This window comes from Chrysemys picta, chromosome 12 (genome assembly GCF_011386835.1).
Source record: "Chrysemys picta bellii isolate R12L10 chromosome 12, ASM1138683v2, whole genome shotgun sequence".
NCBI classification, from domain to species: domain Eukaryota; kingdom Metazoa; phylum Chordata; order Testudines; family Emydidae; genus Chrysemys; species Chrysemys picta.
The window spans coordinates 12,609,377-12,634,830 of NC_088802.1; the positions used below are offsets into that span (position 1 = coordinate 12,609,377).

The 25,454-nt window shown below is 49.3% G+C and overlaps 2 protein-coding genes across 2 annotated transcripts; both read left to right on the plus strand.

Annotated features, from left to right (window-relative positions):
• Window positions 1-990: 990 nt before the first annotated feature.
• On the plus strand, window positions 991-5,169 carry LOC135974950 (zinc finger protein 850-like). The gene has a single exon (XM_065564556.1). It carries the CDS (start codon window positions 2,996-2,998, stop codon window positions 4,682-4,684), a length of 1,689 nt encoding a protein of 562 aa, XP_065420628.1. The 5' UTR covers window positions 991-2,995; the 3' UTR covers window positions 4,685-5,169.
• A 6,461-nt stretch (window positions 5,170-11,630) lies between these two features.
• LOC135974963 (zinc finger protein RFP-like) lies at window positions 11,631-20,270 on the plus strand. Its single transcript, XM_065564620.1, has 7 exons — window positions 11,631-12,110; window positions 15,380-15,475; window positions 16,542-16,772; window positions 17,086-17,108; window positions 17,830-17,945; window positions 19,323-19,382; window positions 19,753-20,270. Exons 1-7 carry the CDS (start codon window positions 11,694-11,696, stop codon window positions 20,268-20,270), a joined length of 1,461 nt encoding a protein of 486 aa, XP_065420692.1. The 5' UTR covers window positions 11,631-11,693.
• The last annotated feature ends 5,184 nt before the right edge of the window (window positions 20,271-25,454 follow it).

A 25,454-nucleotide genomic window follows, 5' to 3' on the forward strand; every position in this document is an offset into this window, starting at 1 on the left:
GTGGATGTGGGCAGAGCCTTGGGGGAAGAGGCAGGGCCTTGGGGAGACTAGGAGTGGTAGGGGTGGGACCTTGGGGAGAAGAAGCAGGGCAGGAGAGGTCCTGCTGTAATGTCTGGTTTTAAAATATTACCTGGTTGGCAACCCAAGTCGCTAGTTGAGAGGCTGTGGAAAATATTAACCAACATACAAATATCACTTTTAACAGCAGCAGAGCTACTAGCTAACAATAAATAAATTACAATGATTTTGATGTGTCTATGGGTAAGGGGACTGTTGGCCCCTCACTGAAATTTAATGGGGGTGGGTGCAGCTTTGGGTGACCCTCTCCCAAAAGCTAGGGAAGGGCCAATGAGAAATAAATACCTTGAGACTAGTCCCCAGGGCCAATGGGGAGAGGTTAACACTCTGGAGAAACTCTTCTTTGACCTCAGCCTCTCCTTGCTTGCTAACCACACGGTAGCTAAACTACACCGGACCCTCACTAGAACGCGGGATTTGGGATCCATGCCAAGTCCTGCGTTCTAGCGGGGACCGCATTACAATGAAAATGAATGACCGTTACTAAATTTGGGATCCGTGACCACGTTCTACTGGAATTTGCGTTATATAGACGTGTGTTCTAGCGAGGGTCCGGTGTATATCTCTTCCTAACTAGGCACTGCCAGCCAGGGAAATGTAACTCAGACAGACAGCATTGTCTGTTACCCCTGTCATATATGGGGATGGTCATGTCGGTGAGTCTGTGACTGCGATGCTCACAAAGGTGTGAGGGTGCAATCTGGCAGCTGTAACAAAAATATATTAAGGTTAGGGTTCAGAGCTGCCCCAGGTCCTGGTCTGATTTCCCTGCAGCATTTAGATCTCAGCCGCACCTGGTGTCAGACCAGAGTCACTGCTGGCTCTGGGGGGCGGGGGGGAGGTGCAGATAGGCCAATGAGATCAGCTTCTGCCTGCCTGTCCCTGGGGGCTGCTGGCGGTGGGGAGAGTCCAGGGCAGCTCATTCTTCAGGTGATGCCACCAGAGGGCTCCGGCTGTTGCTAAGGGGGAGGGGTTTACACTGCAATGGGGGGCAATCCCCCAAAGTGGCCCCTTTGATTCTGCTCTTTTTCTAGTGTTTGGCTCAGAGATGCTGTTACTGGGAGAGACTGAAGAGCCTGGTGGGAATCGGAGTATGACATGGACTGAAGCCCCTTCTGTAACCTCCCCCATTGCCTCTCTCGCCCCGACAGGCTGAGGAATCACGTCCACGTTGCGCTCCAGATCGGCCCGTCTTCCAGGAGACAGAGAAGGGAAATGGCAGTGATGGAGCCAGCTCAGGTAGGGGATTGTCAGGGAGTTGCTGGGCGGGGGGGAGGTAGAGGAAGGGAGGAGTTAGGGTCTGATAAACCTGCTGATTTTCTGAGTAGGCCCATTAGCAGCAGGGACGGAGGCAACATTCCCATATTTGTCAAACAGGACACAACCACCTGGGCAGGGCTAGGAACATTTTCCAGGCTCCCAGTGCTGGAGTCTGAACCCGTTAGCCAGAGGCTGCTGTGAAATACAAAGGGAAGCTGTTGGGATTCCTGTCCCTGTCCCCGGCTCAGAGCTCTGCTTCCTGTATCAGCCTGTGGCTGGCAGGTGTGTGGAAAATGAGAGAAGACCCTGCCCTGATCCGGGTGCTGGGGGGGGACAAGGAGCGCTCAGCTTCTCCCCACCCCCTGAAGCCTCCTGGCTGCTCTGAGCAGGGTGGGGGTGGGATTCTGCAACTCTGGCCCTCCCAGAGCTTCACTTTTTTCCCCCTCTTTCCCGTGACTAGTGGGACTGTTGCTGGGGCAGCAGGTGCTGAATGGGGGACTCTTGTTGTTGCAGGTGCCAGTGACCTTCGAGGAGGTGGCTGTGTATTTCACCCAGGGGCAGGGGGCTCTACTGGACCCCGCTCAGAGAGCCCTCTACAGGGACATCATGCGGGAGAACTATAAGACGGTGACCTCGCTGGGTAAGGGATTCCCGTCCCCACGGTTATTAGAAAGTGTAGGGCCTGCATTTCTGATGCTGGTTACGTTCTTCCCTGATCAGTTAGGTTTGAGGAGAATTTGTCTCATAGTCCACAGCTGCAGTATGAGAGAGACGTGCATCTCTGTACCCTCTCCAATGGGACCACAGTGTCAAAACCTAATGGATATGCTAAACCATTCCCACCCACCCCCACCGTTCAATGGGGCAGAAGTTGTGCATTGTCCTGTCTGTATTATTTCTCATTCATGCACAGCATCACTGTTCACCTCCCTCCTTGGAACTAGCTCCAGCCATGGAGAGAGCTCTGGGCTCCGCAGGTTTAGAAATAGGCAGGGGTTTAATTCTAGAGCTGTGTGTTTGTCAGCAAGGCCCCCACAGTGCACAGATCCCGCAAACTCCTAGTGAGGGTGTAACAATTCCCCCCACCTCCCCAGACATCTGCCTCCCACAAGGGGGCTCAGTGACCCTGTTCCCATCCTCTTGCATTCCGATTCCTCCAGTACAGCACCAGGACATGGAATGTCCTTTCTGACAAATGCTCTCTCAATCTTCCATGCACCCTGATCTGGTCTGTTTCACCCCCTACGCAGGATTTCCCCTTCCCAAACCTGAGCTGATCGCCCGGCTGGAACAAGGGGAAGAGCCGTGGGTCCCGGATCTCCAGGTCTGCGAGGAAAGACAGATCCCGAGAGGCACCCGCACAGGTGAGTACTAACACAGAAACCATTTGGTGAATGAAGGACAAAGTTGAGAATCCCCAAAATATGGTGTGAGTAACGCCCTCAGTTCTTCCTCATCTCAGCCAGAGCAGGGCTGCAGTCAGCAGATATCGCTCACGGCTTTCCACCCACCCTGTTAGCTGCAGGAGTTTCCTTCCCAATTTTCCTTCCCTGTGAGTGTTTGTGTGGGATGTGGAGACAGAATCCAATTGCTCAGTCTTCACAGTGTTAGCGTGTTGGGTTTTCCCTCTGTGCTATTCCTCTTTCTCCCCAGCACAATGACTCCTGTCTGGATTGTCTCTCTCCCAGCAGGTGCTGAGCGAGGGAGTGAGAATGAGGAGGGGAATCATAATGAGGATGTTCCTAGTGAAGTGGATGAATCTATTATATGTGGGGGAAGACCCAAGGATCCCACAGCCCAGCAGACAAATCCCAATGAAGAGAAACCCTATCAGTGCCTCAAATGTGGGAAAGGATTCATTCTGAGATCACAGCTTGTGACACATCAGACAATCCATACTAGAGAGAAACCCCTTCAATGCTTGGACCATGGCAAAAGCTTCAATAATCGCTCAGACCTGAAAAACCATGGGAGACGCCACACAAGAGAGAAACCCTTTCAATGCCTTGAGTGCAAGAAATCTTTCTACTGTAAGTCAGCACTAATAACACATCAGAGAATTCACACAGGAGAGAGACCCCATAAGTGCTTAGACTGTGGGAAAAGTTTCACACGGAGATCAGTCCTCATTCAACATGGGAGAATCCACACAGGAGAGAGACCCCATAAGTGCTTGGACTGTGGGAAAAGTTTCAGATACAGATCAGTCTTTCTTTCACATCTGAGAACCCACACAGGAGAGAAACCCCATAAGTGCTTGGACTGTGGGAAAAATTTCAGATACAGTTCAGTCCTTCTTTCACATCTGAGAACCCACACAGGAGAGAAACCCCATAAGTGCTTGGACTGTGGGAAAAGTTTCATATGGAGATCCGCCCTTGTTTTACATCAGAGAATCCACACAGGAAAGAGACCCCATAAGTGCTTAGACTGTGGAAAAAGTTTCATACGGAGATCAGACCTCGTTAAACATGAGAGAATCCACACAAAAGAGAGACCTCATAAGTGCTTGGACTGTGGGAAAAGTTTCACACGGAGATCTACCCTTGTTTCACATCAGACAATCCACACAGGAGAGAGATCCCATAAGTGCTTTGACTGTGGGAAAAGTTTCATATGGAGATCCACCCTTGTTTTACATCAGAGAATCCACACAGGAGAGAGACCCCATAAGTGCTTAGACTGTGGGAAAAGTTTCATACGGAGATCAGACCTTGTTAAACATGGGAGAATCCACACAGAAGAGAGACCCCATAACTGCTTGGACTGTGGGAAAAGTTTCACATGGAGATCTGCCTTTGTTTCACATCGGACAATCCATACAGGAGAAAGACCCCATAAGTGCTTGGACTGTGGGAAAAGTTTCAGGTGGAACTCAAACCTTATAAGACATCAAAGAATCCACACAGTAGAAAGCCCCCATAAGTGCTTGGACTGTGGGAAAAGTTTCATACGGAGATCTGCCCTTGTTTCACATCAGAGAATCCACACAGGAGAGAGACCCCATAAGTGCTTAGACTGTGGTAAAAGTTTCATACGGAGATCAGACTTTGTTAAACATGGGAGAATGCACACAGAAGAGAGACCTCATAAGTGCTTGGACTGTGGGAAAAGTTTCACACGGAGATCTGCCCTTGTTTCACATCAGACAATCCACACAGGAGAGAGATCCCATAAGTGCTTGGACTGTGGGAAAAGTTTCATGTGGAGATCCGCCCTTGTTTTACATCAGAGAATCCACACAGGAGAGAGACCCCATAAGTGCTTAGACTGTGGGAAAAGTTTCACACAGAGATCAAACCTCATTAAACATGGGAGAATCCACACAGCATCTAAAATTCTGTGACCCATGGCCAGAAAGGGTGAAGCAACGTGCAGGCTAATTGATCCAGTTTCAACCTTTAGAGACATGCTTTGTAAGTGTGTAAATGGTATTTAGGTCCTTTCCATGTTCTACAGGCTTGAGCTTTGAAATGAAAACTTGTATTCCTAAAGAATTGGAAGAAGATGGTAACTATAGTAGACTGTTTACCTGTGTCTTGTTAGAGGTTAACAATGTAACCAAATGGTTTCCTCTCTAGGGGTGTATTCTGTTAATTCGGAGATCAAAAGGAAATATTAACATTTAGATAAAACTTGGGTGTAACACTGTCATTGTCTGCATGTCTCTTTAAAGTTTGTGGTAAACAGTCTATGAACTGCTTAATGGATAATTGCCTTATGTTAATCCATGTAGTTAATTGCCGGAGATGTTTACGAAATTCAAGGTTACTTCAAAAGCCTATTGTTCACCATAGGACTTTGTGCTGTTGAGAGGCTGCTGTATAAAAACTTTTGGGACCTGATCCTTTTCTCTCAGATCTTCTTAAGCTTTATTCAGAGGGAGTTTGAGTCGTAAGACTGAGATCTCCAGTCCCCTCTGGACTGCCCTGATATCGAACATTTGGACATTAGACTAGAACCTGATGAAATGATTCTGAAAGGGACTCTTCAATTCTAAAGCACCATCTCTGCGGTGACACTGACCTAAGGACTTCATTCATGTTTGTCTGTATAATGATCAATACTCTCTCTCTTTTCTTCTTTTAATAAATTTTACTTTAGTTAATAAGAACTGGCTGTAAGCATGTATTTGGGTAAGAACTGAAGCATTCATTAACGACTTGCGTAATGTGTCCAATCCTTTGGGATTGGTAGAACTTTTCAGATGATGAACGAGATTTTCAGTAATTTGCATTGTATTTAACTGGGCTGTCTGGGAGGAAGCCCAAGGCTGGGTTGTTTTAAGGCGGGAGTAGTCAATAAGCAGTCTGTGAGGCAAATGTAGACAGCCAGATGCTTTTGAATGGACCTCTGAAATCTTTTCATCTATTATTATCATTACTGTTGTGTTTTTTTAATTATTATTTTCTCTGGCGTTTGGACCTTGTCTATACCTTGACCAAGAAATTTTGACCTTGACAAAAAAGAATTGACTACCTGTGGTCTCTTACTCCCGGGGTATGGGATTCCCATTCCCTTAGTTATTAGAAGCCGTGGGGTCTGCGTGTCTTAATCTGGTCAGGTTCTTCCCTGGTCAGTTAGATCAGAGGCGAATGGGATCCATAATGCACAGCTGCCGTGTGAGAAAGGCTTGCATCTTTGTACCCCCTTCAGTGGGATGCGGTGTCACAACCTAATGGACATGCTAGCTCATCCCCATCCCTCCAGCTTTCAGGAGGACAAAATTCATTCATTGTCCTGTCTGTTGTTTTTCAGTTGTAAATAGAATCCCTGTTCATCTTCCTTCTGGGCTCTGCAGGTTTAGAAATAGGCAGTGATTGAACTCCAGAGCTGTGTGTGTGTGTCAGCAAGGCCCCCAAAGAGCACAGATACTGGGAATGCCTAGTGAGGGCGTAACAATTCCCTGCACCTCCCCAGACGTCTGCTTCTCCCAAGGGGGCTCAGTGATCATGTTCCCGACCTCTTGGGTTCCATGATCACCCAGAAGAGCACAGGGAGAAGTTCCACTCACAATGTCCTTTGTAACAGACAAAAAACAACAAGGAGTCTGGTGGCACCTTAAAGCCTAACAGATTTATTTGGGCATAAGCTTTCGTGGGTAAAAACCTCACTTCTTCAGATGCATAGAGTGAAAGTTACAGATGCAGGCATTATATACTGACACATGGAGAGCAGGGAGTTACATCGCAAGTGGAGAACCAGTGTTGACAGGGCCAATTCAATCAGGGTGGATGTAGTCCACTCCCAATAATAGATGAGGAGGTGTCAATTCCAGGAGAGGAAAAGCTGCTTCTGTAATGAGCCAGCCATTCCCAGTCCCTATTCAAGCCCAGATTAATGGTGTTAAATTTGCAAATGAATTTTAGTTCTGCTGTTTCTCTTTGAAGTCTGTTTCTGAAGTTTTTTTGTTCAATGATAGTGACTTTTATATCTGTAATAGAATGACAAGGGAGATTGAAGTGTTCACTTACTGGCTTGTGTATGTTACCATTCCTGATGTCCCATTTGTGTCCATTTATTCTTTTGCGGAGGGACTGTCCGGTTTGGCCAATGTACATGGCAGAGGGGCATTGCTGGCACATGATGGCATATATAACATTAGTGGATGTGCAGGTGAATGAGCCCTTGATGGTGTGGCTGATGTGGTTGGGTCCTCTGATGGTGTCGCCAGAGTAGATAGGCAATGAGGTTTGCTACAGGGATTGGTTCCTGTGGTGTGTAGTTGCTGGTGAGTATTTGCTGGTTGGAACAGACAATCTCTCAATAATCCATGCACCCTGATCTGGTCTGATTTTATCCCATGAGCAGGAGGTCCCATTCCCAAATCTGATCTGATCACCCGGCTGGAACAAGGGGAAGAGTTGTGGGTGCCCGATCTCCAGGCCTGTGAGGAAAGAGAGATCCTGAGAGGTGACCGCACAGATGAGGACTGACACACAAACCATCTGGGGAATGCAAGAAAAAGTTGAGAATCCCAAATATGGTGTGAGTAAGCACCCTCAGTTCTCCCTCATCTCACCCAGGGCAGGGCTGTAGTCAGCAGATATCGCTCACGGCTTTCCGCCCGTCCTGTTAGCTGCAGGAGTTTCCTTCCCAATTTTCCTTCCCTGTGAGTGTTTGGGTGGGATGTGGAGGCAGAATCCAATTGCTCGAGTCTTTGAAACTATGTTGTGTTGGGTTTTCCCTCGGTGCTATTCCTCTGTCTCCCCAGCACAATGACCCCTGTCTGGATTGTCTCTCTCCCAGCAGGTGCTGAGAGAGTCAGTGAGAATGAGGAGTAGACTCAACAGCAGGAAATTCCCAGGGAAGTGGAACCACAGGGGACATTTGTGGGAAGAGCTGCAGGGAATTATTCCCTGTGCGTGGAACAAGGAGAAACCTGGGGAAATTGGCACAGGTCAGAAATGCTGATGGGAAACCACCCAAGGAAGAAAGTGGATGAATCCATTAAATGTGCGGGAGGAGACAAGAAGAGAAACCCTGCCACTGCCTGCAGTGTGGGAAAGGATTCATTCTGAGTTCACAGCTTGTTACACATCAGACAATCCATATCGGAGAGAAACCCCTTCAGTGCTTGTCCCCTGGGAAAATCTTCTCTAACCATGTAGACCTTAATAACTATCAGAGAAGCCACACAGAAGAAAAACATTATAGATATCTCCAGCTAAGCCACACAGGAGAGAGACCCAATAAGTGCTTAGACTGTGGAAAAAGTTTCATTTGGAATCAGACCTTCTTAAACATCAGGCAGTTCACACAGGAGAGAGACCCTATCGGTGCGTGGACTATGGGAAAAGATTCCGAAACCGCTCAGCCCTTCTTAAACATCAGGCAATACACAAAGGAGAGAGACCCCATAAGTGCTTGGACTGTGCAAAAAGTTTCATACACAGGTCAAACCTTGTTCAACATCAGGCAATCCACACAGCTGAGCGACTCCACAAGTGCTTGGATTGTGGGAAATGTTTCACTCAGAGATCAGGCCTTGTTACCCATCAGGCAATCCACACAAGAGAGAGCACCCTAGGTGAAACTTCCACCCCCCGTAACATCGGTTCATTGAGGGGCAAATCTCAACGAGCCTTTACAGACCCCAGGGGCCAGCCTGCCCACGGCCCAGCCGTGCCCCAGGGCTGCTCCTCAGACCAGGTTCTCCCCCTCTCCAGTGCCTCCGGAAGGCGGCTCCTCCCTGCCGAGCCAGGGCACCGCTTTTTGGCGCCCCCAGGGCCATCCTTAGGATTTATGGGGCCCTATGCAGTGTTATTATACTGGTGCCCCTACACCGATGGCAGCCTGAGCTTGCAGCCTGGCAGGGGCAGGGGCGGAGGGACAAGGCAGAAAGAATAACAAGACACCCGGCCTGCTGGGTGGCGGAGAGTCACAGTTCCCCACAGAGACCCCTATACCCTCTCCCTCACACAGAATGGACATATTTAACTCACTGAAACAGACATTATTTTAAATTAATCAGTCACAGAGGTTTAGTGTGTTCAGAACAATGTTCATTGCTCTTAGAAAAAGGGAACACTAATTTACTGTGTGTGATCTCCATAACAATACAAATGTTTACGAAATGTCACCAACTTTAAAAAATATGTTTCCAAAGATCTTAGGCATAACAAAGGATTTTATGTCTTACTAAGGTACTGATTTTGCTTAAAACTAGTTCATCAGATAGTCAGAAGTAAAGAAAGGTAAATTCTTTTGTCCAGCTATCTGGAAGCAAAGGGCTTTTGCTTCCTTCACTGTGGGGGGAGAGGGGGTGAAGGGAGAAATGGATGGACAGAAAGGACTGGAATACTTTGGACGTAAGTTTTTTTACTATAGTAATTAAAATGTGTATTATAGATAAGGGTGGTCTTTTGAAGAATTTATTTAAAAAATCGTATGTCTGAAGATCCAAGCATTTAAGGCTAAAGATGATTGCGCATCAAAAAATCTATGCAAGGATTTTTTAGGGATGTGATTTTATAATCTTCACCAGCTCACTAATGAAATATTTTTAAAGGAAATTTTAAACTAAGGTCCTGTAGACTGACATGTTCTGAGTAAATATTACCGTCATGCACAACTGTTTTTGTCAGGACATTCAGAAACTGACAGTAGATACCTGGGGGTTGGCAAATGCCCATTACATGGCTTCATTTCCCCTTGAATGGCTCTTTAACAGTTTCAGTGGTGTACTAATAAGTCTGGCAGGCTGGAGACTTTTTGTCTTTTAATTACTAGATCCCCTTCCCAGGAAGACTCAGAGCCGGCAGGAAGGGTCAGAACAGGGAGAGGAAAACCAGGAGGGTGGACACTAAAACCCAGTGGTGCCCCAAATTTTCAGGTGCCCTACCCAGCTGTCTATGCCAGAGCACAGCCCTGGGCGCCCCCAACCACTTACCACCCTAGGCCACTGCCTAGTTCACCTAGTGGTTGCACCGGCCCTGTTCTGATCTCAGATCCACTCTGCTAGGGTTACCATATTTAAAAAATTAAAAAAGAGGACACTCCATGGGGCCCTGGCCACGCCCCTTTCCCACCCCCAGCCACGCCCCAGCTCTGCCCCTTCCCTACCCAACTCCGCCCATTCCCCGCCCATTCCCCAAAGTCCCCGCCCTAACTCCCCCTCCTCCCTCCCAGCCACACGAAAAGGGCTGCCCAAACGCTACCGGCTTCACGGTTTGCCGGGCAGCCCCCAGACCCTGCGCCCCCGGCTGGCACTTCCCCAGCACAGCTGGAGCCCGGGAGGGGAAGAGCCCAGCCGGGGGCACAGGGTCTGGAGGCTTCCCGGCAAACCATGAAGCCGGTAGCGCTCAGGCTTCGGGCAGCCCCTATGCCTCCAGACCCTGCGCCCCCGGCTGGGCACTTCCTCTCCCGGGCTCCGGCTGCTGTGCTCCTCCCCTGACTCTTCGGCTCTGTTTAAGAGCCAAGCTGCCCGAGCCAGCGCTACCGGCTTCGGGCAGCCCTCTTGCCTCCGGACCCTGCGCCGCCAGAGCAGAGCAGCTGGAGCCCGGGAAGGGAAGTGCCCGGCCGGCGGCTTGGGGTCCGGAGGCACAGGGGCTGCCCGAAGCCGGTAGCGCTGGCTCAGGCAGCTTGGCTCTTAAACAGAGCCGAAGAGTCAGGGGAGGAGCAGAGCAGCCGCGGGAGAGGAAGTGCCCGTCCGTATTTTTCCCGGACATGTTCGGCTTTTTGGCAATTCCCCCCGGACGGGGGTTTGATTGCCGAAAAGCCAGACATGTCCGGGAAAAAACGGACGTATGGTAACCCTACACTCTGCCGCAATAGAGTCCTGCCTGCAGTGCCCAGCCACAGGAAACAGCAGTAGTATGAAGGTGTGTGACAGATGGCTACAGATCTCCAGCCAGGCATTCTCCAGCAAAACAAGGAGCAGTGCCAGCCTTCCCCGGTAAGAAAATAATTTCAGATCACAGCATCCAGCTGCAAGAATGTAGGAATTTCCCAGTGTAATGCATTAAATAGTCTTCAAAATTGTATTCAACTATATGACAGCCCCTGTGACCAGCCACATCCCTGGAAGTTCTCCCTTCTCACCACAGCTGGATTTCCATGTCTGATCCCAGGTGGCTGCTCCCCAGACTCTCCTAGGTCCCCTCTGTCTGTCCCCAGATCCCCTCCTGCAGCCAGACTGGAGAAGTGGCCTGAGAGCCTTGGAGACAGGAGATCTCTGGTTAGCCCATCCCCTGTACAGCGCAGGAGACCCAGCGCCAGCTCCCCTCACACCCACTGCCATCTGCAAAGAGCCAGGAGTCCCCGGGAGCTGGGGAGACTGTGCAGGGAAACAGAAGCAGGAGCCACCAGGCTAAGAACAGGTGTGACAGCTGCTCTCTTGGCCAGCGCACCCAGCACTGAACCAGGGACCCCTAGAGCTAAAAGCACAGGCTGCCCCAGCTTATGCTAAATATTCAACCCTTTATAACTGTCACAGCTCCACACACACCCACCAGTGGGTTACACAGGCACCAGAGAGACGTGGGTCTTAAGGAGCCTAAAGGCCAGGTAGGGAACAGGCAGTAGGAGTCAGCAGCTGTGATTCTCACCCTCCTTGCCAGGCTGCTCCATCAGATCCTTATGTCAGGCCGTGAAACCCCCACTTGCTCGTTACCCCTCGTTGACCCAAGTGACTAGTCCACAGTTTGGGGCCTTGCAGATGTTTCGGAGGAGTTGGTGTCAATTTGGATTCATCACACTTCATTCAAAGGCTCTTTACAGTCCACAGAGAAGAAATCACATGAGACCGCACCCAGTAAGGAAAGACCTAATGGTACAAAGTTCAATCAGCCCATTTCTGAGAAGAAGGAAGTGAAACGAAACTCCTCTCTTGTCTCTTTCCTGCACTAGAGGCCATGGCTGCTGCGAATCCAGCAAAAACGCTCCAGGATGAACTGACCTGTTCCATCTGTCTGGACTATTTTAAAGATCCGGTGTCTCTAGACTGTGATCACAATTTCTGCCGAGCCTGCATCACCCAGTGCTGGGGAGGATTCGCTACGGACGTCTCCTGCCCTCAGTGCAGAGAGATCTTTCCCCAGAGGAACCTCAGGCTGAACAGGCAGCTCAGGAATGTTGTGGAAGCAGCCAGAGAACTCAGGTTGCAGACAGGGAAAGAACCAGAACCAGAGAGACTGTGTGAGAAACACAAAGAGCCTCTAAAACTGTTCTGCAAAGAGGATGAAATTCCCATCTGCCTGGTGTGTGACAGATCCAAGCAGCACAGAGATCACACCGTCATTCCTGCAGAGGAAGCTGCTGAAGAATTCAAGGTAGGAAAATAACCTATTGTTATTTTTATAACCAGAGCCTTGGGGAACTCATCTTCCCACAGCATTAGAGTTTCCTTTAGCCCCAGACAGCCACTCAGTGAGCTCCACTGGAGAGGAACAAGGAATTTCAGACCTAAGTAGGTTTCCCAGCAACTGGAATCCTCCCAAGGCTCATGCAGGTGGAGAAGTGAGGCCCTCCATAAACTTCCTAAGTCTCACACACTGGAGTGAGGGGGAGTGACGAACCCACACCCCACCCCTCCTGCTCCCCATACACAAGTCCTGAGCACTGAAGGACCCCCCACTTCTCTGTCTGCCCTTCCCCACTTCCATCACCTCCCAAAGCTATAAACACCATGTCCGTGCTCCTCCTCTCCTTGGGGCTGAGGGAGCAGGAGGATGTAGCTGGGGCTGTCCTGTTGGCCCACATCCCCTTCATCATTTTCCTGCAGAGCTCCTCACCCAGATCGGAAGGGAGCCCCATACCCATGAAACTTTGGGGGGGGGGGCACAGGAGTGGAGCTCCCATCCTGCAACTATAGGCACCGACTCCGGGAAAAATTGGTGAGTGCTCTGCACCCACCTCAGCTCACCTCCACTCCACCTCCGCCTCCTCCCCTGAGCGTGTCACGGCTCCGCTTCTCCCCCCTCCTTCCAAGTGCTTCCTGCCGTGAAACAGCTGATTTGTGGGGGCAAGCACTGGGAGGGAGGGGGGAGGAGGGGGAACATGACACACTCGGGGAAGACAGAATCCACAAGGGCTTTTCTGTGGCCAGTAACATCCCTGCTCTCCCAGCAGTGTCTCCCAGGTCTTCTAGTCTGGAGTTCGGCCTTATCACCCTAAAGAAAATCCAAGGCCTCCTCCCTCTGGCCCTCCATAGGCCTCTGTTTTACCTACCCCAGGCATGGTTGGATTACATGACACCCCCGCCCCGATCCTTCATTTTCCCTACCTGGAGATAAGAACTGGTTTATCACAGGTGGGGCTAAGACCCCTCTCTCTTTCTAAGGCCGACACCCTGTGACCAGCATCATTCCTCTTCCACATCTCCTGAGGCCACAGGGAGCGAGTCCTAGGCCTGCAGATTTCAGTTTGGAGATTTTAGCCATAGATTTCAGTGTGGAAACCATATGCCCATAAAGATTTCCATCTTGACATTAATAATAACAATAATAATTTGTAATCAATAGACTGTACTGATTTCTATTGCCGTGGCATCTCTGGGCCCCAGTGAGAGATTAGGGCCCTGTGTTGTGCCAGACACTGTACAGACATAGAATCATAGAATATCAGGGTTAGAAGGGACCTCAGGAGATCACCTAGTCCAACCCCCTGCTCAAAGCAGGACCTAATCCACTAGCCGTCCTGCTGTCCGCTCCGCTCTCCCGCGGCTCTCCGCTAGCCATCCTGCTAGCCGCTCACCAACTTGTCTTCAGCCCCCCCCACCCCGCAACTTAACACAGCTCTCAGTGATCACAGCTCTTAGTAACTTCAGCGCTCAGTGAGTTTACCTGGAAGTAGGGGAGCCTCAGTGCTGGTGCACCACTAGCCCAAGGTAGGTCTAATGCTTAGACCAGGTATCCGAGATTTCAGCTCTGCAGCATGTAAGAGACTCCTAGTGGAGTCAAAGTTAGCTCTGTTATTGCACAGTGGAGAGAGGAAGGGTCTAAAGTAGTGTTTAGTGCCCTCAGAAGGGGCCCACACTACCAGGTACACATATGTCCCCAGTCCCAAGTAAGACAAAGAGCTCACAGCCACAGTCTAATGAAGACGATATGCAGCAGGTGGATAAAGAAAGAACTGGGGCTGGGAACGGGGGACAATTAAAGAGGGTGGTGTTTGCATACACTGGCAATCACGATAGGTCATCATGGGTGGCCACCATTCCATATTTCAAAGCTTGCCATTTTCCATGGTGCAGACTTATGTGCCTGTACTTTTCTATGGGGAATGTTTTAGGTGCTGAGTGGCAGTAGTCACGAGGGGGAGTCCATGGCCCAGTCTCCCCTCCCTCCTGTGGGCTTGGCAGGGACTTCAGAATCAGGGTTAGGGAGTTGAGACCCCCTTGGGTGCCATTTCCCAAATGGTGGCTTGTGAGCCACCAGTGAGTTGTGGGAAGTTGTAGATGGGTTGTAGGCTTGGTACAGAGGGACAGCCCTGCGGGAACAGGAGTGGTAGCTCCTGTCCCACAGGGCTGAGTCCAGCTCTCTACAGAGGGAACCTGTGGAAAAATTCCAGCATGAACCTACTTGTCCCATCTGTCTGGAGTATTAAAGAGAACCTGTCACTCTGCAGAATGGGAACATTTTCTGCCAAACCTGCATCACCCAAAACTGGGAGTAATCAGATATAGCCATCACCTGACTGAGCAATAATTAAGAAAGGCCATTAGTAGGGAAAGACTCCTTGATACAGCTCCTAGGCCGTGCAGGGAGATGATGTTTCCCACTGGGATTCTGAACTCCTGTATTGCTCCACGACGGGTTAAACTCTAATGTCGGCCTGCACTAGAGGAGATCACTGTCCTAAACACTGTGTGGACTCCAAGCACCTTGAGTCCTCACACAAAAGGGCTCCAGACTGTACAGGACCATGCCAAATACCATGGGGATTAGGCTGGGTTGCAACAAAACTAAGAACCAGCCAAAGTGGTTCCATTAATCCTTACACTGCTCTCCCACAGTGCGGCATTTTGAAATCTCTGGAACTCACTGTTTCTGGGAGCTGAGCTGGGGAAGAGGCAGCCCTGCCTCTGTAAGGGTCCAGGACAGAACTAGGGCAAACCCCAACTGTTCTTGACAAAAATGAACACATCTAATGTGGTTTGCCCTAGTGCCCAAGCCAATTCTATCCACCCAGTCTAGTCCCCAGGGGTTCAGGGCTGAAATTCAGTGGAAATCCGACTCCTTTGAGAATCCCAGACCATATTGCAAGCCCTGGAGGTTTCTGGGATTTGTATCACTTTGTTTTTTAAGCCTCCTCAAAAATAGAATATTTCACACAGTGAAAGAAAAATCCAAGGATGTGACGCCAGTGTCATGTTGGTATAAATCAATGGGGAAAAAAGGTCAAACAATTTCAAGGAGTCTGAAAATGAAACACTCCCAGAGTCTATTAATATGACTTCACTTCCTTGGTATCTCTGATACCATAAACTTACTGGGTTCTCCACTCATCAGTAGAATGTTTGTGTTGGAAAAGCTCCCACACACACTCTCACTCCTAACAATAAAAATAACACCACTCAAATCAGTTTCTGTTTCTTCAGGAAAAAGTTCAGGCCCATTTGAAGATGCTGAGGGAAGAGAGAGAAACGCTCCTGGGACTTAAAGTGAGCAGAGAGAAGAGAAGCCAGGAATATCTGGTAGGTGCCCGTCATTATTAACCTGTATTTGTAAAAAGCCGGATGGAGGGGCGTTGTGAATCAGAGCAATACTAATGGAGAGGCAGAATAATGGAGAGGCAAGGGCAATCTAGAGGCCCAATTATTTTTTTATCTCAATCAGTTGGGGTGGGTAAAGCAGAAATTCGTTAAGTGGGGAATAATCACAAAGTAAATCAAAATTAGTTGTTTTAGCAGGAACTACTACTTAGGCCTATACCATAAACCAGTGGGTTTCAACCTTTTTGCATTTGATAATTTTGAATTGGGGGTGCAGAGACCCCTTTGAAAATCTATTGTCTGTACAGACCACAGGTTGAAACCCACTGCAATAAACTACTCTAACTAATATTCTTATCTATTTTATATTAACTACTGTTCGCTTAATTAAACTCTCTTCATAGGAAACAATTTACATTAATGAAATAACAGAATTTTGAATTAGAAAATCCAGTGCACTAAAACAAACGCCCGCTGTTACACATTCATGCTTCAGTTTCCCAGTTTTCGTCATCTGTTAGCTCCGAGTTTGGGGGATGTTCAGTTATATCTTGAGGAATCCTCTTTGTTTACTGTTTTAAGTTCCAGCTCAAATAGAGACATGTGTCCCTGGCTGTGAAGTCTTGGTTTCTTGTCTGAACAATTATCCCTCTGCTCATTTCTGGCCTACAGTCCCATTGTGCTCTAACAATCTCTCCATTCCTGTCATTCACCTTTTATACCTGAGGGTGTTGTTCAGATGAGTTGTTTTATTGTCCTTAGTATTTTCTTATTTTCACCACCCACTGCTTTGGATCTCCATCTCTAAGGCCATAAATAACGCACTATCCAGACCATGTCAGACATGGGAACATCCCTTTATGAGATTCTGGGGCCAAATGGAAAGGTGTGAGATAATTCTTTCTCTAGAAACCACAGCATACTGTTCAGGGTCACATGACTTAGAATTTGGAAAAAAATTCTCCCTCCTACACACTCAGCGCTCTGTGAAAGGACCCCAGGCTCCATCCATGTCCCTGACCAGCCCTTTCCCTATTTTCCTTCACAGAAACAAACACAAACCGAGAGGCAGAAGATTGTGTCTGATTTTCAGCAACTGTGGCAGTTCCTGGAGGAACAAGAGCGACTCTTGCTGGCTCAGCTGGAGAAGCTGGACAAGGAGATTGTGAGGATCCAGAATGAAAATGTCAGTAAAGTATCTGAGGAAATTTCCCATCTCAGTGAGCTGATCAGTGAGCTGGAGGGGAAGTGTCAGAGGCCAGTGACTGAATTGTTGCAGGTGAGACTGAGTTAGAAATCCTCCAGATCCCAACACAGGGACAAGACTGCTCTTAAAACATGGGCACGGGAGTCCAGCAGTCAGAGATCACCGTGTAACTCAATGTATATTGCAGAGATGTGAATGACTATTATTTTTAAAACATTACAGATACTTTGATGTAAAAGATGGAAAAGCCACATTATCTCAGCAAACACATGGCCCTGGGGCCAGATCACAGCCTCTTTTCCTCATAGTTGCTAAATCCCTTCTTCTGGGATTCTAAGTTTGTCAGGTGGGACTGAAATTCCCTCTCTCTATTTCTCTCCTCTAGGACGTCAGAAGCACCTTGAGCAGGTACGTGGCTCTCTCACTCCCCGTCACACTTCACAATACTGGGAAGAGCTTGGAGATGATGTTACCACCACTTCTCTCCAGGTCTCTACAGCCAAATGTGTGGGGAAGGTCATATTTTGGATACAAATTTCTCTGATCAACTTCATCTTGAGGTTCTCACCCTTTTATAGAAGACTCTGGAATTCTCCATTCAGTGGGAAAGACTGACCTCAAGTATTTCCTATAGATGTCATATCCCTGGGGGACTGGCTGCCCAAGGATTGTAGGGATGGAATATGGGTCTGACACTGCTGGGGCACTGGTCACCATTCAGCCCAGGCCAGCAGTGGTCAAGAGTCTTTCCTACCTGAGGGCTGTTTGGAGACCTGTGTGGAACGAGCTGGGAAGGGGGGAGTTGGTGTCTCAGTCTAGTTCCTAAAGGACAGATTTCTAGTACACTTCACCTGGGAAGCTCCTGTCCTTCAGAGCATGGAGGTGAAGGAGTGAATTGACCGTAGAGATTCAATTCCCCTTTTGTCCCCGGAGCTAGACTCTCCAGGCCAGTGCTGAAGAAGAATAATGGGACCTTTTGGGGGGAAGGTTTCACTGCCACAGCGTTGCTCTGCAGCTGCGAGAAGTAGAGGAATTCTAATTCCAGACCCATTAGAACAGTGATTCACTAGCAAGAATTTATAATGAGTCAATAAATGAAATATAAGCATGTGGAATTGTTTCTCTCTAGGTCTGCGAAGGGGAAGTTCCAGCAGCCAGAGGAGATTTCTCCCAAGTTAGAATTAAGACTCAGTGATTTCTCCCAGAAAACTGTTGCTCTAATGGAGACTCTGAGGAAGTTCAAAGGTACTGAGAAGGGATCTAGGATGGGAAATTGGGATGAGCTGCTGAGACTGTGGGAATAGAATGTGTCTGGCCAATTGGTTGATAATTAGATGATGGATCTATTTAATTGTTGGGTGAGAATGTCACATACTTGGGGTCCAAGACACTCCAGTTGATTAAGTCAAACCTTTATTTGTACCACAAGCATGCCTTGCCATTGCAATTACTATTAAAGTAAGAAATGACAGACATACTGAAGAAAGTAGTGGCCAGTTACCTTCTTCTGGGGCATAGGTGGGTCACAGGGAATTTCCTGTGAAGTTCAGATTCCTCTTTACAGATCCAAATTACATATTTTAGTTATTTCAATCATCTTTGACTGTTACAAATATTAAGTATCTTATGTAACTCATACAATAAACATGCATGAACTTTTTAATTGGCAGGGCTTTTGCTATACAAGCTATTTTCATGTTATTGTTCTCTTTTCTGATTGGTTTATTGCCACGGATTATGTATAGGTCACTGTGACCCAGTTCTCTGCATAGGGATTTTGGACTTCGCTAACTGCTCCTGGGCGGTACATTTTGGGTGTCTGTTGTCTTTAAGCACATTGTGTGGTGAAAACATCTTTGTCCCACATAGCAACTTATGAACACATCGCTTAATATCAAGGTCACTTAAGGCAACATTTCCCTTATGTCAAGCAAACTGCTCACAAAGCCAAAGCCAAGTCACTCAGTACAAATGCAAAATCTCGATCTGTCCAAACTTATGTATAAGAAATGACCCTTGTACCAATTCTCATTACTTAATTTAATAACTAGTGAAAAGGAGACAAATGGAGCAAATGTAGCAGGGGCCCAGGCATCAGGACGTTTCACACGAATTCATGATTTACCAAAGGTCACAACATTCAGTCCCAAATTCACAAAAATGGGCTAATCTGGGGCACCTGGGTTTCTCTCTCCCAGCTAGAGAGCTGCAGGGCATATGCTCCCAAGCCATGTAGCCTCCACAGCTGCGGTGGATAAAGTTACTTTTATGCCAAAGTCTTTGCAGGCTCTGGGTCTAGGTTATGACAAAAGGCAGTAAATGAATGAGACGGACCAACTGGGGTGTGAAGGGTGGGAGGGGATGAGGAAGGGAAAAGTAAATCTCACTTGCAGATTGTCTGTCCTGGGATGATTGTGAGGCCGCAGGGATGTTGGTCCCATTGCTGGGAGATGCCTGAATCTGAATGAGAGAGGAAAGAGACGGTTTCAGACCTTTTTATATTAAATTTCTCGGTGTGCTTCTCTGTCATAATTAAAAGACAGTTCTATGAGTTGAGAGTGGGGACACTGTTATAAATATGAAAGCCTGAAATCTCATCTCCTTTCTCCTTCCCCCCTCCAGACACTCTGCCTTCTGCACTAGAGATGAAAAGAGGAGAATGCCTCAGAATATTCAGACACGGTGAGATTGCAGCTCGAGATTGTCTTTAAATGATCAGAAAATTCCTTTCAAAACATCTTCATGAGATTGTAGCTAAAGTTACCCACCAAACCGACACTGATACACACAGCCCTAAAAACAACACACTGAACAGTGAGGAGCTCCCATGCTGAAGTCACACAAACACTCCTGATACCAACCTTAGTGCTGAGTTCATGCCCAGGAACTACACTGACACCTCTGCTCAGTTTCAGGCACCCGGGACAGAGGCAGCTCCCTGGGATCCAGGCCTGTCCAGCCAGAATGGGGCTGCTGGGGAGTGTGAGAAATGGTCCCAGCCTCCCCCAGGGCTGAATTCTGCCCCTAATGCTCTGATTCTCTCTTCCCCCAGCGAATGTGACTCTGGATCCAGACACGGCTCATCCCCACCTCATCCTGTCTGAGGGTCGGAAAAGTGTGAGATGGGGAGACACATGGCAGCGACTGCCCTACAACCCTGAGAGATTTGACACTAAGCCCTGTGTGCTGGGCTGTGAGGGATTCACCTCGGGGAGACATTGCTGGGAGGTGGAGGTGGGGGTGGGACGATGCTGGGCTGTGGGGGTGGCCAGAGAATCTGTGAGGAGAAAGGGACGGATCAGCCTCAGCCCTGAGGGAGGGATCTGGGCTGTGCAGCGGTTGGGGGATCAGTTCTGGGCTCTCACCTCCGCTGTGACCCCCCTGCCCCTGAGCCGGTTCCCCCGCAGGATCCGGGTTTGTCTGGATTGTGACCGGGGGCAGGTGACATTTATCGATGCAGGTGATGAGTCCCTGATCTTCACTTTCCCGCCGGGTCCCGTCCCTGGGGAGAGAATCCGACCCTGGCTCCGGGTGTGGGACAGAGACACCCGGCTCCGACTGTGTCCCTGAGATGGGGTGGAATATCTCACTGGGGGCCCTGAAATCATACTTTCTAGCCTCACACGCCCCAGTCTCTATAACCTTGGAGGACTCCTGTCTACCCAGCCCCTGGCTGTTCATCTCTATCACCTGTGGAAGCCCTTCCCCTTCCCTGCAGCACCAGGGATGGAAGCAGGAGGGGGCATGAACCCCTGGGGTTGCAGGAGGGGCAGAGGGGCCCTGAGGGGCAGATGTGGGGGCTCAGTAAGGAGTAGCACTAACAGCCAGGCTGGGGACAGGCAGAGATGGGGGTGGCAGAGACACAGAATTAATGAATCAGAGTTTGGGGGGTTGGGGAGAAGCAGCAGCAGGGAGCGTTTTGTACAGATCTGTGGGATTAGATCTCACTGGGGCTCCCAGCCAGAGCTCCTGCCACAGGGGCCCAAGTCACCTTCCCCTGTAACTACAGGACAGCTGGTAACCCTGTAATTGTCACAAAGGGCGGGGGGAAGGTGAGATGGGTGCAGTTTGACAAAAAAAACTGTGACACAATGAGGATTTTTTTTAAGGTTAATAATCTCATGTTTTTTTTTTTTAACTCCTGAGATTGGCAGCACTGGGAGAGGCAGGGACAGGGTGGGTTTACCCAGAGGGAATTAGAAGAAGCAAGAAAAAAAATGTGAATGAAAATGAAACAAGAATCAAGGGAGAGTCCAGGAGAAATGGTGGAAAATAGAATTGAGAAAAGTGACAGGAAAATATCCCTGGCAGGGGAACCAGCCATTCAGCAAGAGGGGAAGGGGCAGCAAGAGGGGAAAGGGTAAAAGCAGAGAAAAGAATGGAGCAGCCATGGGGGATGATCTGTGGGAGGGAGGAGAGGAGAGTGGGAGAGGAAAATAAACGGGTGGAAAGTGAGGGCTACAAAAATGCTGAGTAGAAAATGGTGGGATGAAAGAAAAGAGAGAAGGAAAAGGAATATGAGAGGGACAGAGGGATCTATTACATGTTACTGAAAGAGAGCGACTGTAACTCATCAATTCCCTATATTAGTTCCTGAGCAACTGTACGGTTCTTGTGCCATTAAGAAAACTATTCTCGGTAGCTGGGGATCTCCTTTCCATGCTGTGGTTATTAAGGCTCCTTCTCAGCTCTGGGTTTGGACAAGGGTGTTCGGTGAGAAAGTTGGCAACCCAAATTCTGTAAATAAAACATTACAAACAATTCTTGCCTGTTCCACTTTGCTGTTTACGGCTTGGAGGGTCAGTAAGTTTGGCCCCCCGAGTCATAAGGTGGGCACTACCACCTTCTCCGCCTCCGCTGGACAGATGTTTGAATGGGACCCAATCTGGTTGGCAAGCTGGCAGGATCAGCCCCCATTCACAAGGCTGGCAGCTGACTGATTTTCTAGGTGCCTAAGCTCCTTTGTGAATCCTTAACAAGTGTGTTTGGGCCTGCAGAGCTACATCTGGCTGCCCCAAGGCTATTCACCATAACCACTTCCTGGTCTTTCAAAGGACCTGACAGCAACCTTACTATGCAGGTGTACACGCTGCAATGCTCCTCCCACTGCTTCAACTCGCATGTTACGCTGGCATACCCCCCCTAGAGGAGAGGCGTGGAGCTTAGGGCAACGTAGTTAGAGCGACACAATGTCAGTGTGAACATTGCGTTGCTTGCATTGCCCTACGTGGCCTCCACGAGGTGTCAATCCCAGAATGTCCCACTGTGACCACCCTGGTCACCATTTTGAACCCTGCTGCCTGGCAGCCAGGTACAGGTGAATGCCCCTCCCCTGTTAAAGCCCCAGGAAGGTTTGAACTTGCTCTTCCTGTTTGCTCAGTGTGGAGAGCTCACAAAGCACCTGCCCATCTGAGCAGGCCGGCTCCACGCAGCAAACGGCTCCTGCCTGGAGTCCGCGGGAGGTGGTGGATCTCCTGGGTCTGTGGGGAGAGGAGTCTGTGCAGGCCCAGCCCCGATCCAGCCTCAGGAACTTGTTCAGGCATGGAGGGGAAGGGCTGTGATACAGACACGCAGCAGTGCCGTGTAAAACCCAGACCTGCAGCAGGAATAGCAGGAGGCAAATAGTTGCCCCTGGTGCAGAACCACAGACCTGCCACTACTACAAGGAGGGGGCTGGGGTCAGGGTGATGGTGAATAGCCCCCACATTGAGTTCCTCTTACAGCCTTGTGCTCATAACACACAACACAATGCTGAAGAGCAGTGCAGGATCCTGCTTTCTGACCCACATGTCTGGCTCACAGGTTACCAGGGCAGCTGAAACGCAACTGGAAACCTAGTAGGATGCCCATGGAATGATGGGGATGAGAATCCTGCATCATGTGATTCTGTACCTGCCCCCATGAGGCATTGCAAACCCTTCCCAAAACATCCTGCGACCAGTTGCACAGTGGGATAGCTACCCACAGTGCACTGCTCTCTGTGCCATTGCAAGAGCGGCTACTGTGGATATGCTCGGCTGACACATGAAGCATGGTGTGGACATGCAACAGCCAGGGCCGGCTCCAGGCACCAGCTTACCAAGCAGGTGCTTGGGGCGGCCACTTCGGAGAGGGGCGGCACGTCCAGCTGTTCGGCGGCAATTCGGCGGATGGTCCCTCACTCCCGCTCGGAGCAAAGGACCTCCCGCCGAATTGCCGCTGCAGATCGCGATCGCGGCTTTTTTGTTTTGTTTTGTTTGTTTGGCTGCTTGGGGTGGCCAAAACCCTGAAGCCGGCCCTGGCTACAGCGGTTTAATTACAGTGGTGGCTGTACATCGATGTAACTTAAATCAACTTTGAACTTTGTAGTGCCGACATAGCCTAAGTAAGGCCTTGGCTACACTTGAAACTTCAAAGCGCTGCTGCGGGAGCGCTCCCGCAGCAGCGCTTTGAAGTGCGAGTGTGGTCCTGGCGCCAGCGCTGGGAGAGAGCTCTCCCAGCGCTGCAGGTACTCCACCTCCATGAGGGGATTAGCTTACAGCGCTGGAAGCACGGCTCCCAGCGCTGGGGCACTGTTTACACTGGCGCTTTACAGCGCTGTAACTCGCTGCGCTCAGGGGGGTGTTTTTTCACACCCCTGAGTGAGAAAGTTGCAGTGCTGTAAAGCGCCAGTGTAGCCAAGCCCTAAGACGGTTCTACAGATGGATAAACTGTCAAGCTGCTGCTGAAAAAAAAAGTCCTGATATTGGAGAGTTCTATCTGAGATCATGAGTGAGGCTTAATTTTACTTAGAAATTGCTGTCAAACCCCCCCATTTTGACTACACAATGAAATAGTTGCCCATGCGATATTTTTGTAATTTAAAAAATGCCGTTAGTGGAAGAGCTTACACCAGGGCAATGTGTCATGGCAGAGAACAACTGGAATTTTACATAATGCATCTCAATCAAATTGAAGTGATAAAACTGGAACAAAATTCCAAAGGCCAAAATATTCCATTTAGCCCCTGCATTAGGGCCATGGCAGGGCCCCTCTGTGCCAGTCAAACAAGCTGAGTCTGAGTTGTAGGTGGAAATACATAAGCTGCACCCTGCTCTTCTTGAAGATCCTGGTTCATTGCATGGGCTGATCTGGAGCAAGAGAGGAGGAAGACCAGGAAAGACCCTGCCCCTCCCTGCAACCTTTTGGGCAAGGTGCCACTCTGGGATGCCAAGGGAGGGAGTGCGATTGTGACTGGCCTTTGCGGAGGGTGAGGAAAGGGAAGAGGAAGCTTGCAGCACCCTCTCTGCATATCCACACAAATGCCATTTACCACCAGGCCTCCAGATGTGCAGAAGTGAGTGACCCAAATCGCACAAGCCCATTATCTGAACCAACGTTCGAAAAAGACGGCCTGGGAAGTCAATAGAACACTCGCAGGTCGCAACATTTTCTAAGCCTGCCGACTGTGATATAGTAGTGAGACACAGCCTGCCCTTTTCCTCCAGAAACACTTTCCTTCACCACCTTCTGGTCCCTCCCAGCTCTATGCACTGTAGGGATGGACTCTCAGAGATAATTCTCCCACTGTGCCATTCTGGGAGAGAGCTCTTTGAGGGTATGTCTGCACAGTGGCTGGGAGGTACAGTTCCCAGCTTGGATGTTCATACCTGTGCTAGCTCCCTCTTTCTTCTTCCCCACCTCCTCTGCAGTGACAAAATGGACAGTGATAAGCCCCCTGTCAAGCCTCACATGTGGCTGGACTCCCCCTGTCATCCCTCAGTGGCTGCTCCCCTGCCAGCCTGGGAACTGAGAGGGGGACTCCACTGCAGCCCCCACCCCAAGCCTGGGGAGGGTGAGGAACCGTAAGAGGAGCAGAGGTGATTCTGAGAGGGCTGAACAGCAGCCAGGGGGCTGCCGGGGGACTGAAGTGAGGAGGGTGGGGGCTGATGGGTCGGGGGCTACATTAATGGTGGGTTCTGAGCAGATGGGCCGGTGCTGGGAGGGTGAACTGAGGACGGTGGGGGCGATGGAATGGGAGAGGCTGAACTGATGGGGTTGTGATGATGGGGGCTGAGGGACTGAAATGATGGGGAGGCTGAATTGAGGGGGTGGGTGGGGACAGAACTGATGGGGCATTGGGGGGACAGGATTAATTGCTGGGCAGGGTGAGAGCTCCTGCAGCAGGGGCCTTATGCAGTACATGTGGGAGACAACACTAATAGTCACATGTGCACACTTTGAGGATGGGCCGGAGGGGGTGTCCATCAAACATCAAGAGACTGACCTAAAAATATATATATTTTTTAAAGTGTAATGATTTATTGGGCCAATCTCATGATTTTTTTGGGCGGGGGGGGGGATTCAACTCATTCATTTTGATCTCTTGTAGTGCTCTTCTTCAAAAAGGGGACTCAGGGAATTATAGACCAGTCAGCCTAAACTTTGATACTTGGAAAGACACTGGAGCACATAATTTCTATTGTCCTTTCTGGCCATATGGGTGAATGCATCCAAGGTCTTCCCTGTTGGTAATGGAGACACTGTAACAAGGCCTCATGTCCCACCCTGTTGAATGCACAACTCAATTCAAAAGCATTTTAAAATCAATCCGTATCTTCCCTAACCTAAGAGAATACAATATTTTAACTGGAAACTGATGGAGAAAGCAGCTGTGAATAATCTTTAATATTTATCTGTGTAAATATTCTTGAGAAACTTACTGCAGACCTGGGTAAATTTCACTTTCCCCCACTTCCACAAATACGTTTTTCCTCCTTTTTTAGCAGTGAGGGG

Bases quoted from the DNA above. Each gene is read 5' to 3' on its own strand.
- LOC135974950 (XM_065564556.1), top strand. From the start codon at position 2,996: ATGACTCCTGTCTGGATTGTCTCTCTCCCAGCAGGTGCTGAGCGAGGG.
- LOC135974963 (XM_065564620.1), top strand. From the start codon at position 11,694: ATGGCTGCTGCGAATCCAGCAAAAACGCTCCAGGATGAACTGACCTGT. The intron at 16,773-17,085 runs GTGAGACTGAGT...TCTCTCCTCTAG, and splicing joins CAGTGACTGAATTGTTGCAG to GACGTCAGAAGCACCTTGAG. The intron at 19,383-19,752 runs GTGAGATTGCAG...CTCTTCCCCCAG, and splicing joins CCTCAGAATATTCAGACACG to CGAATGTGACTCTGGATCCA.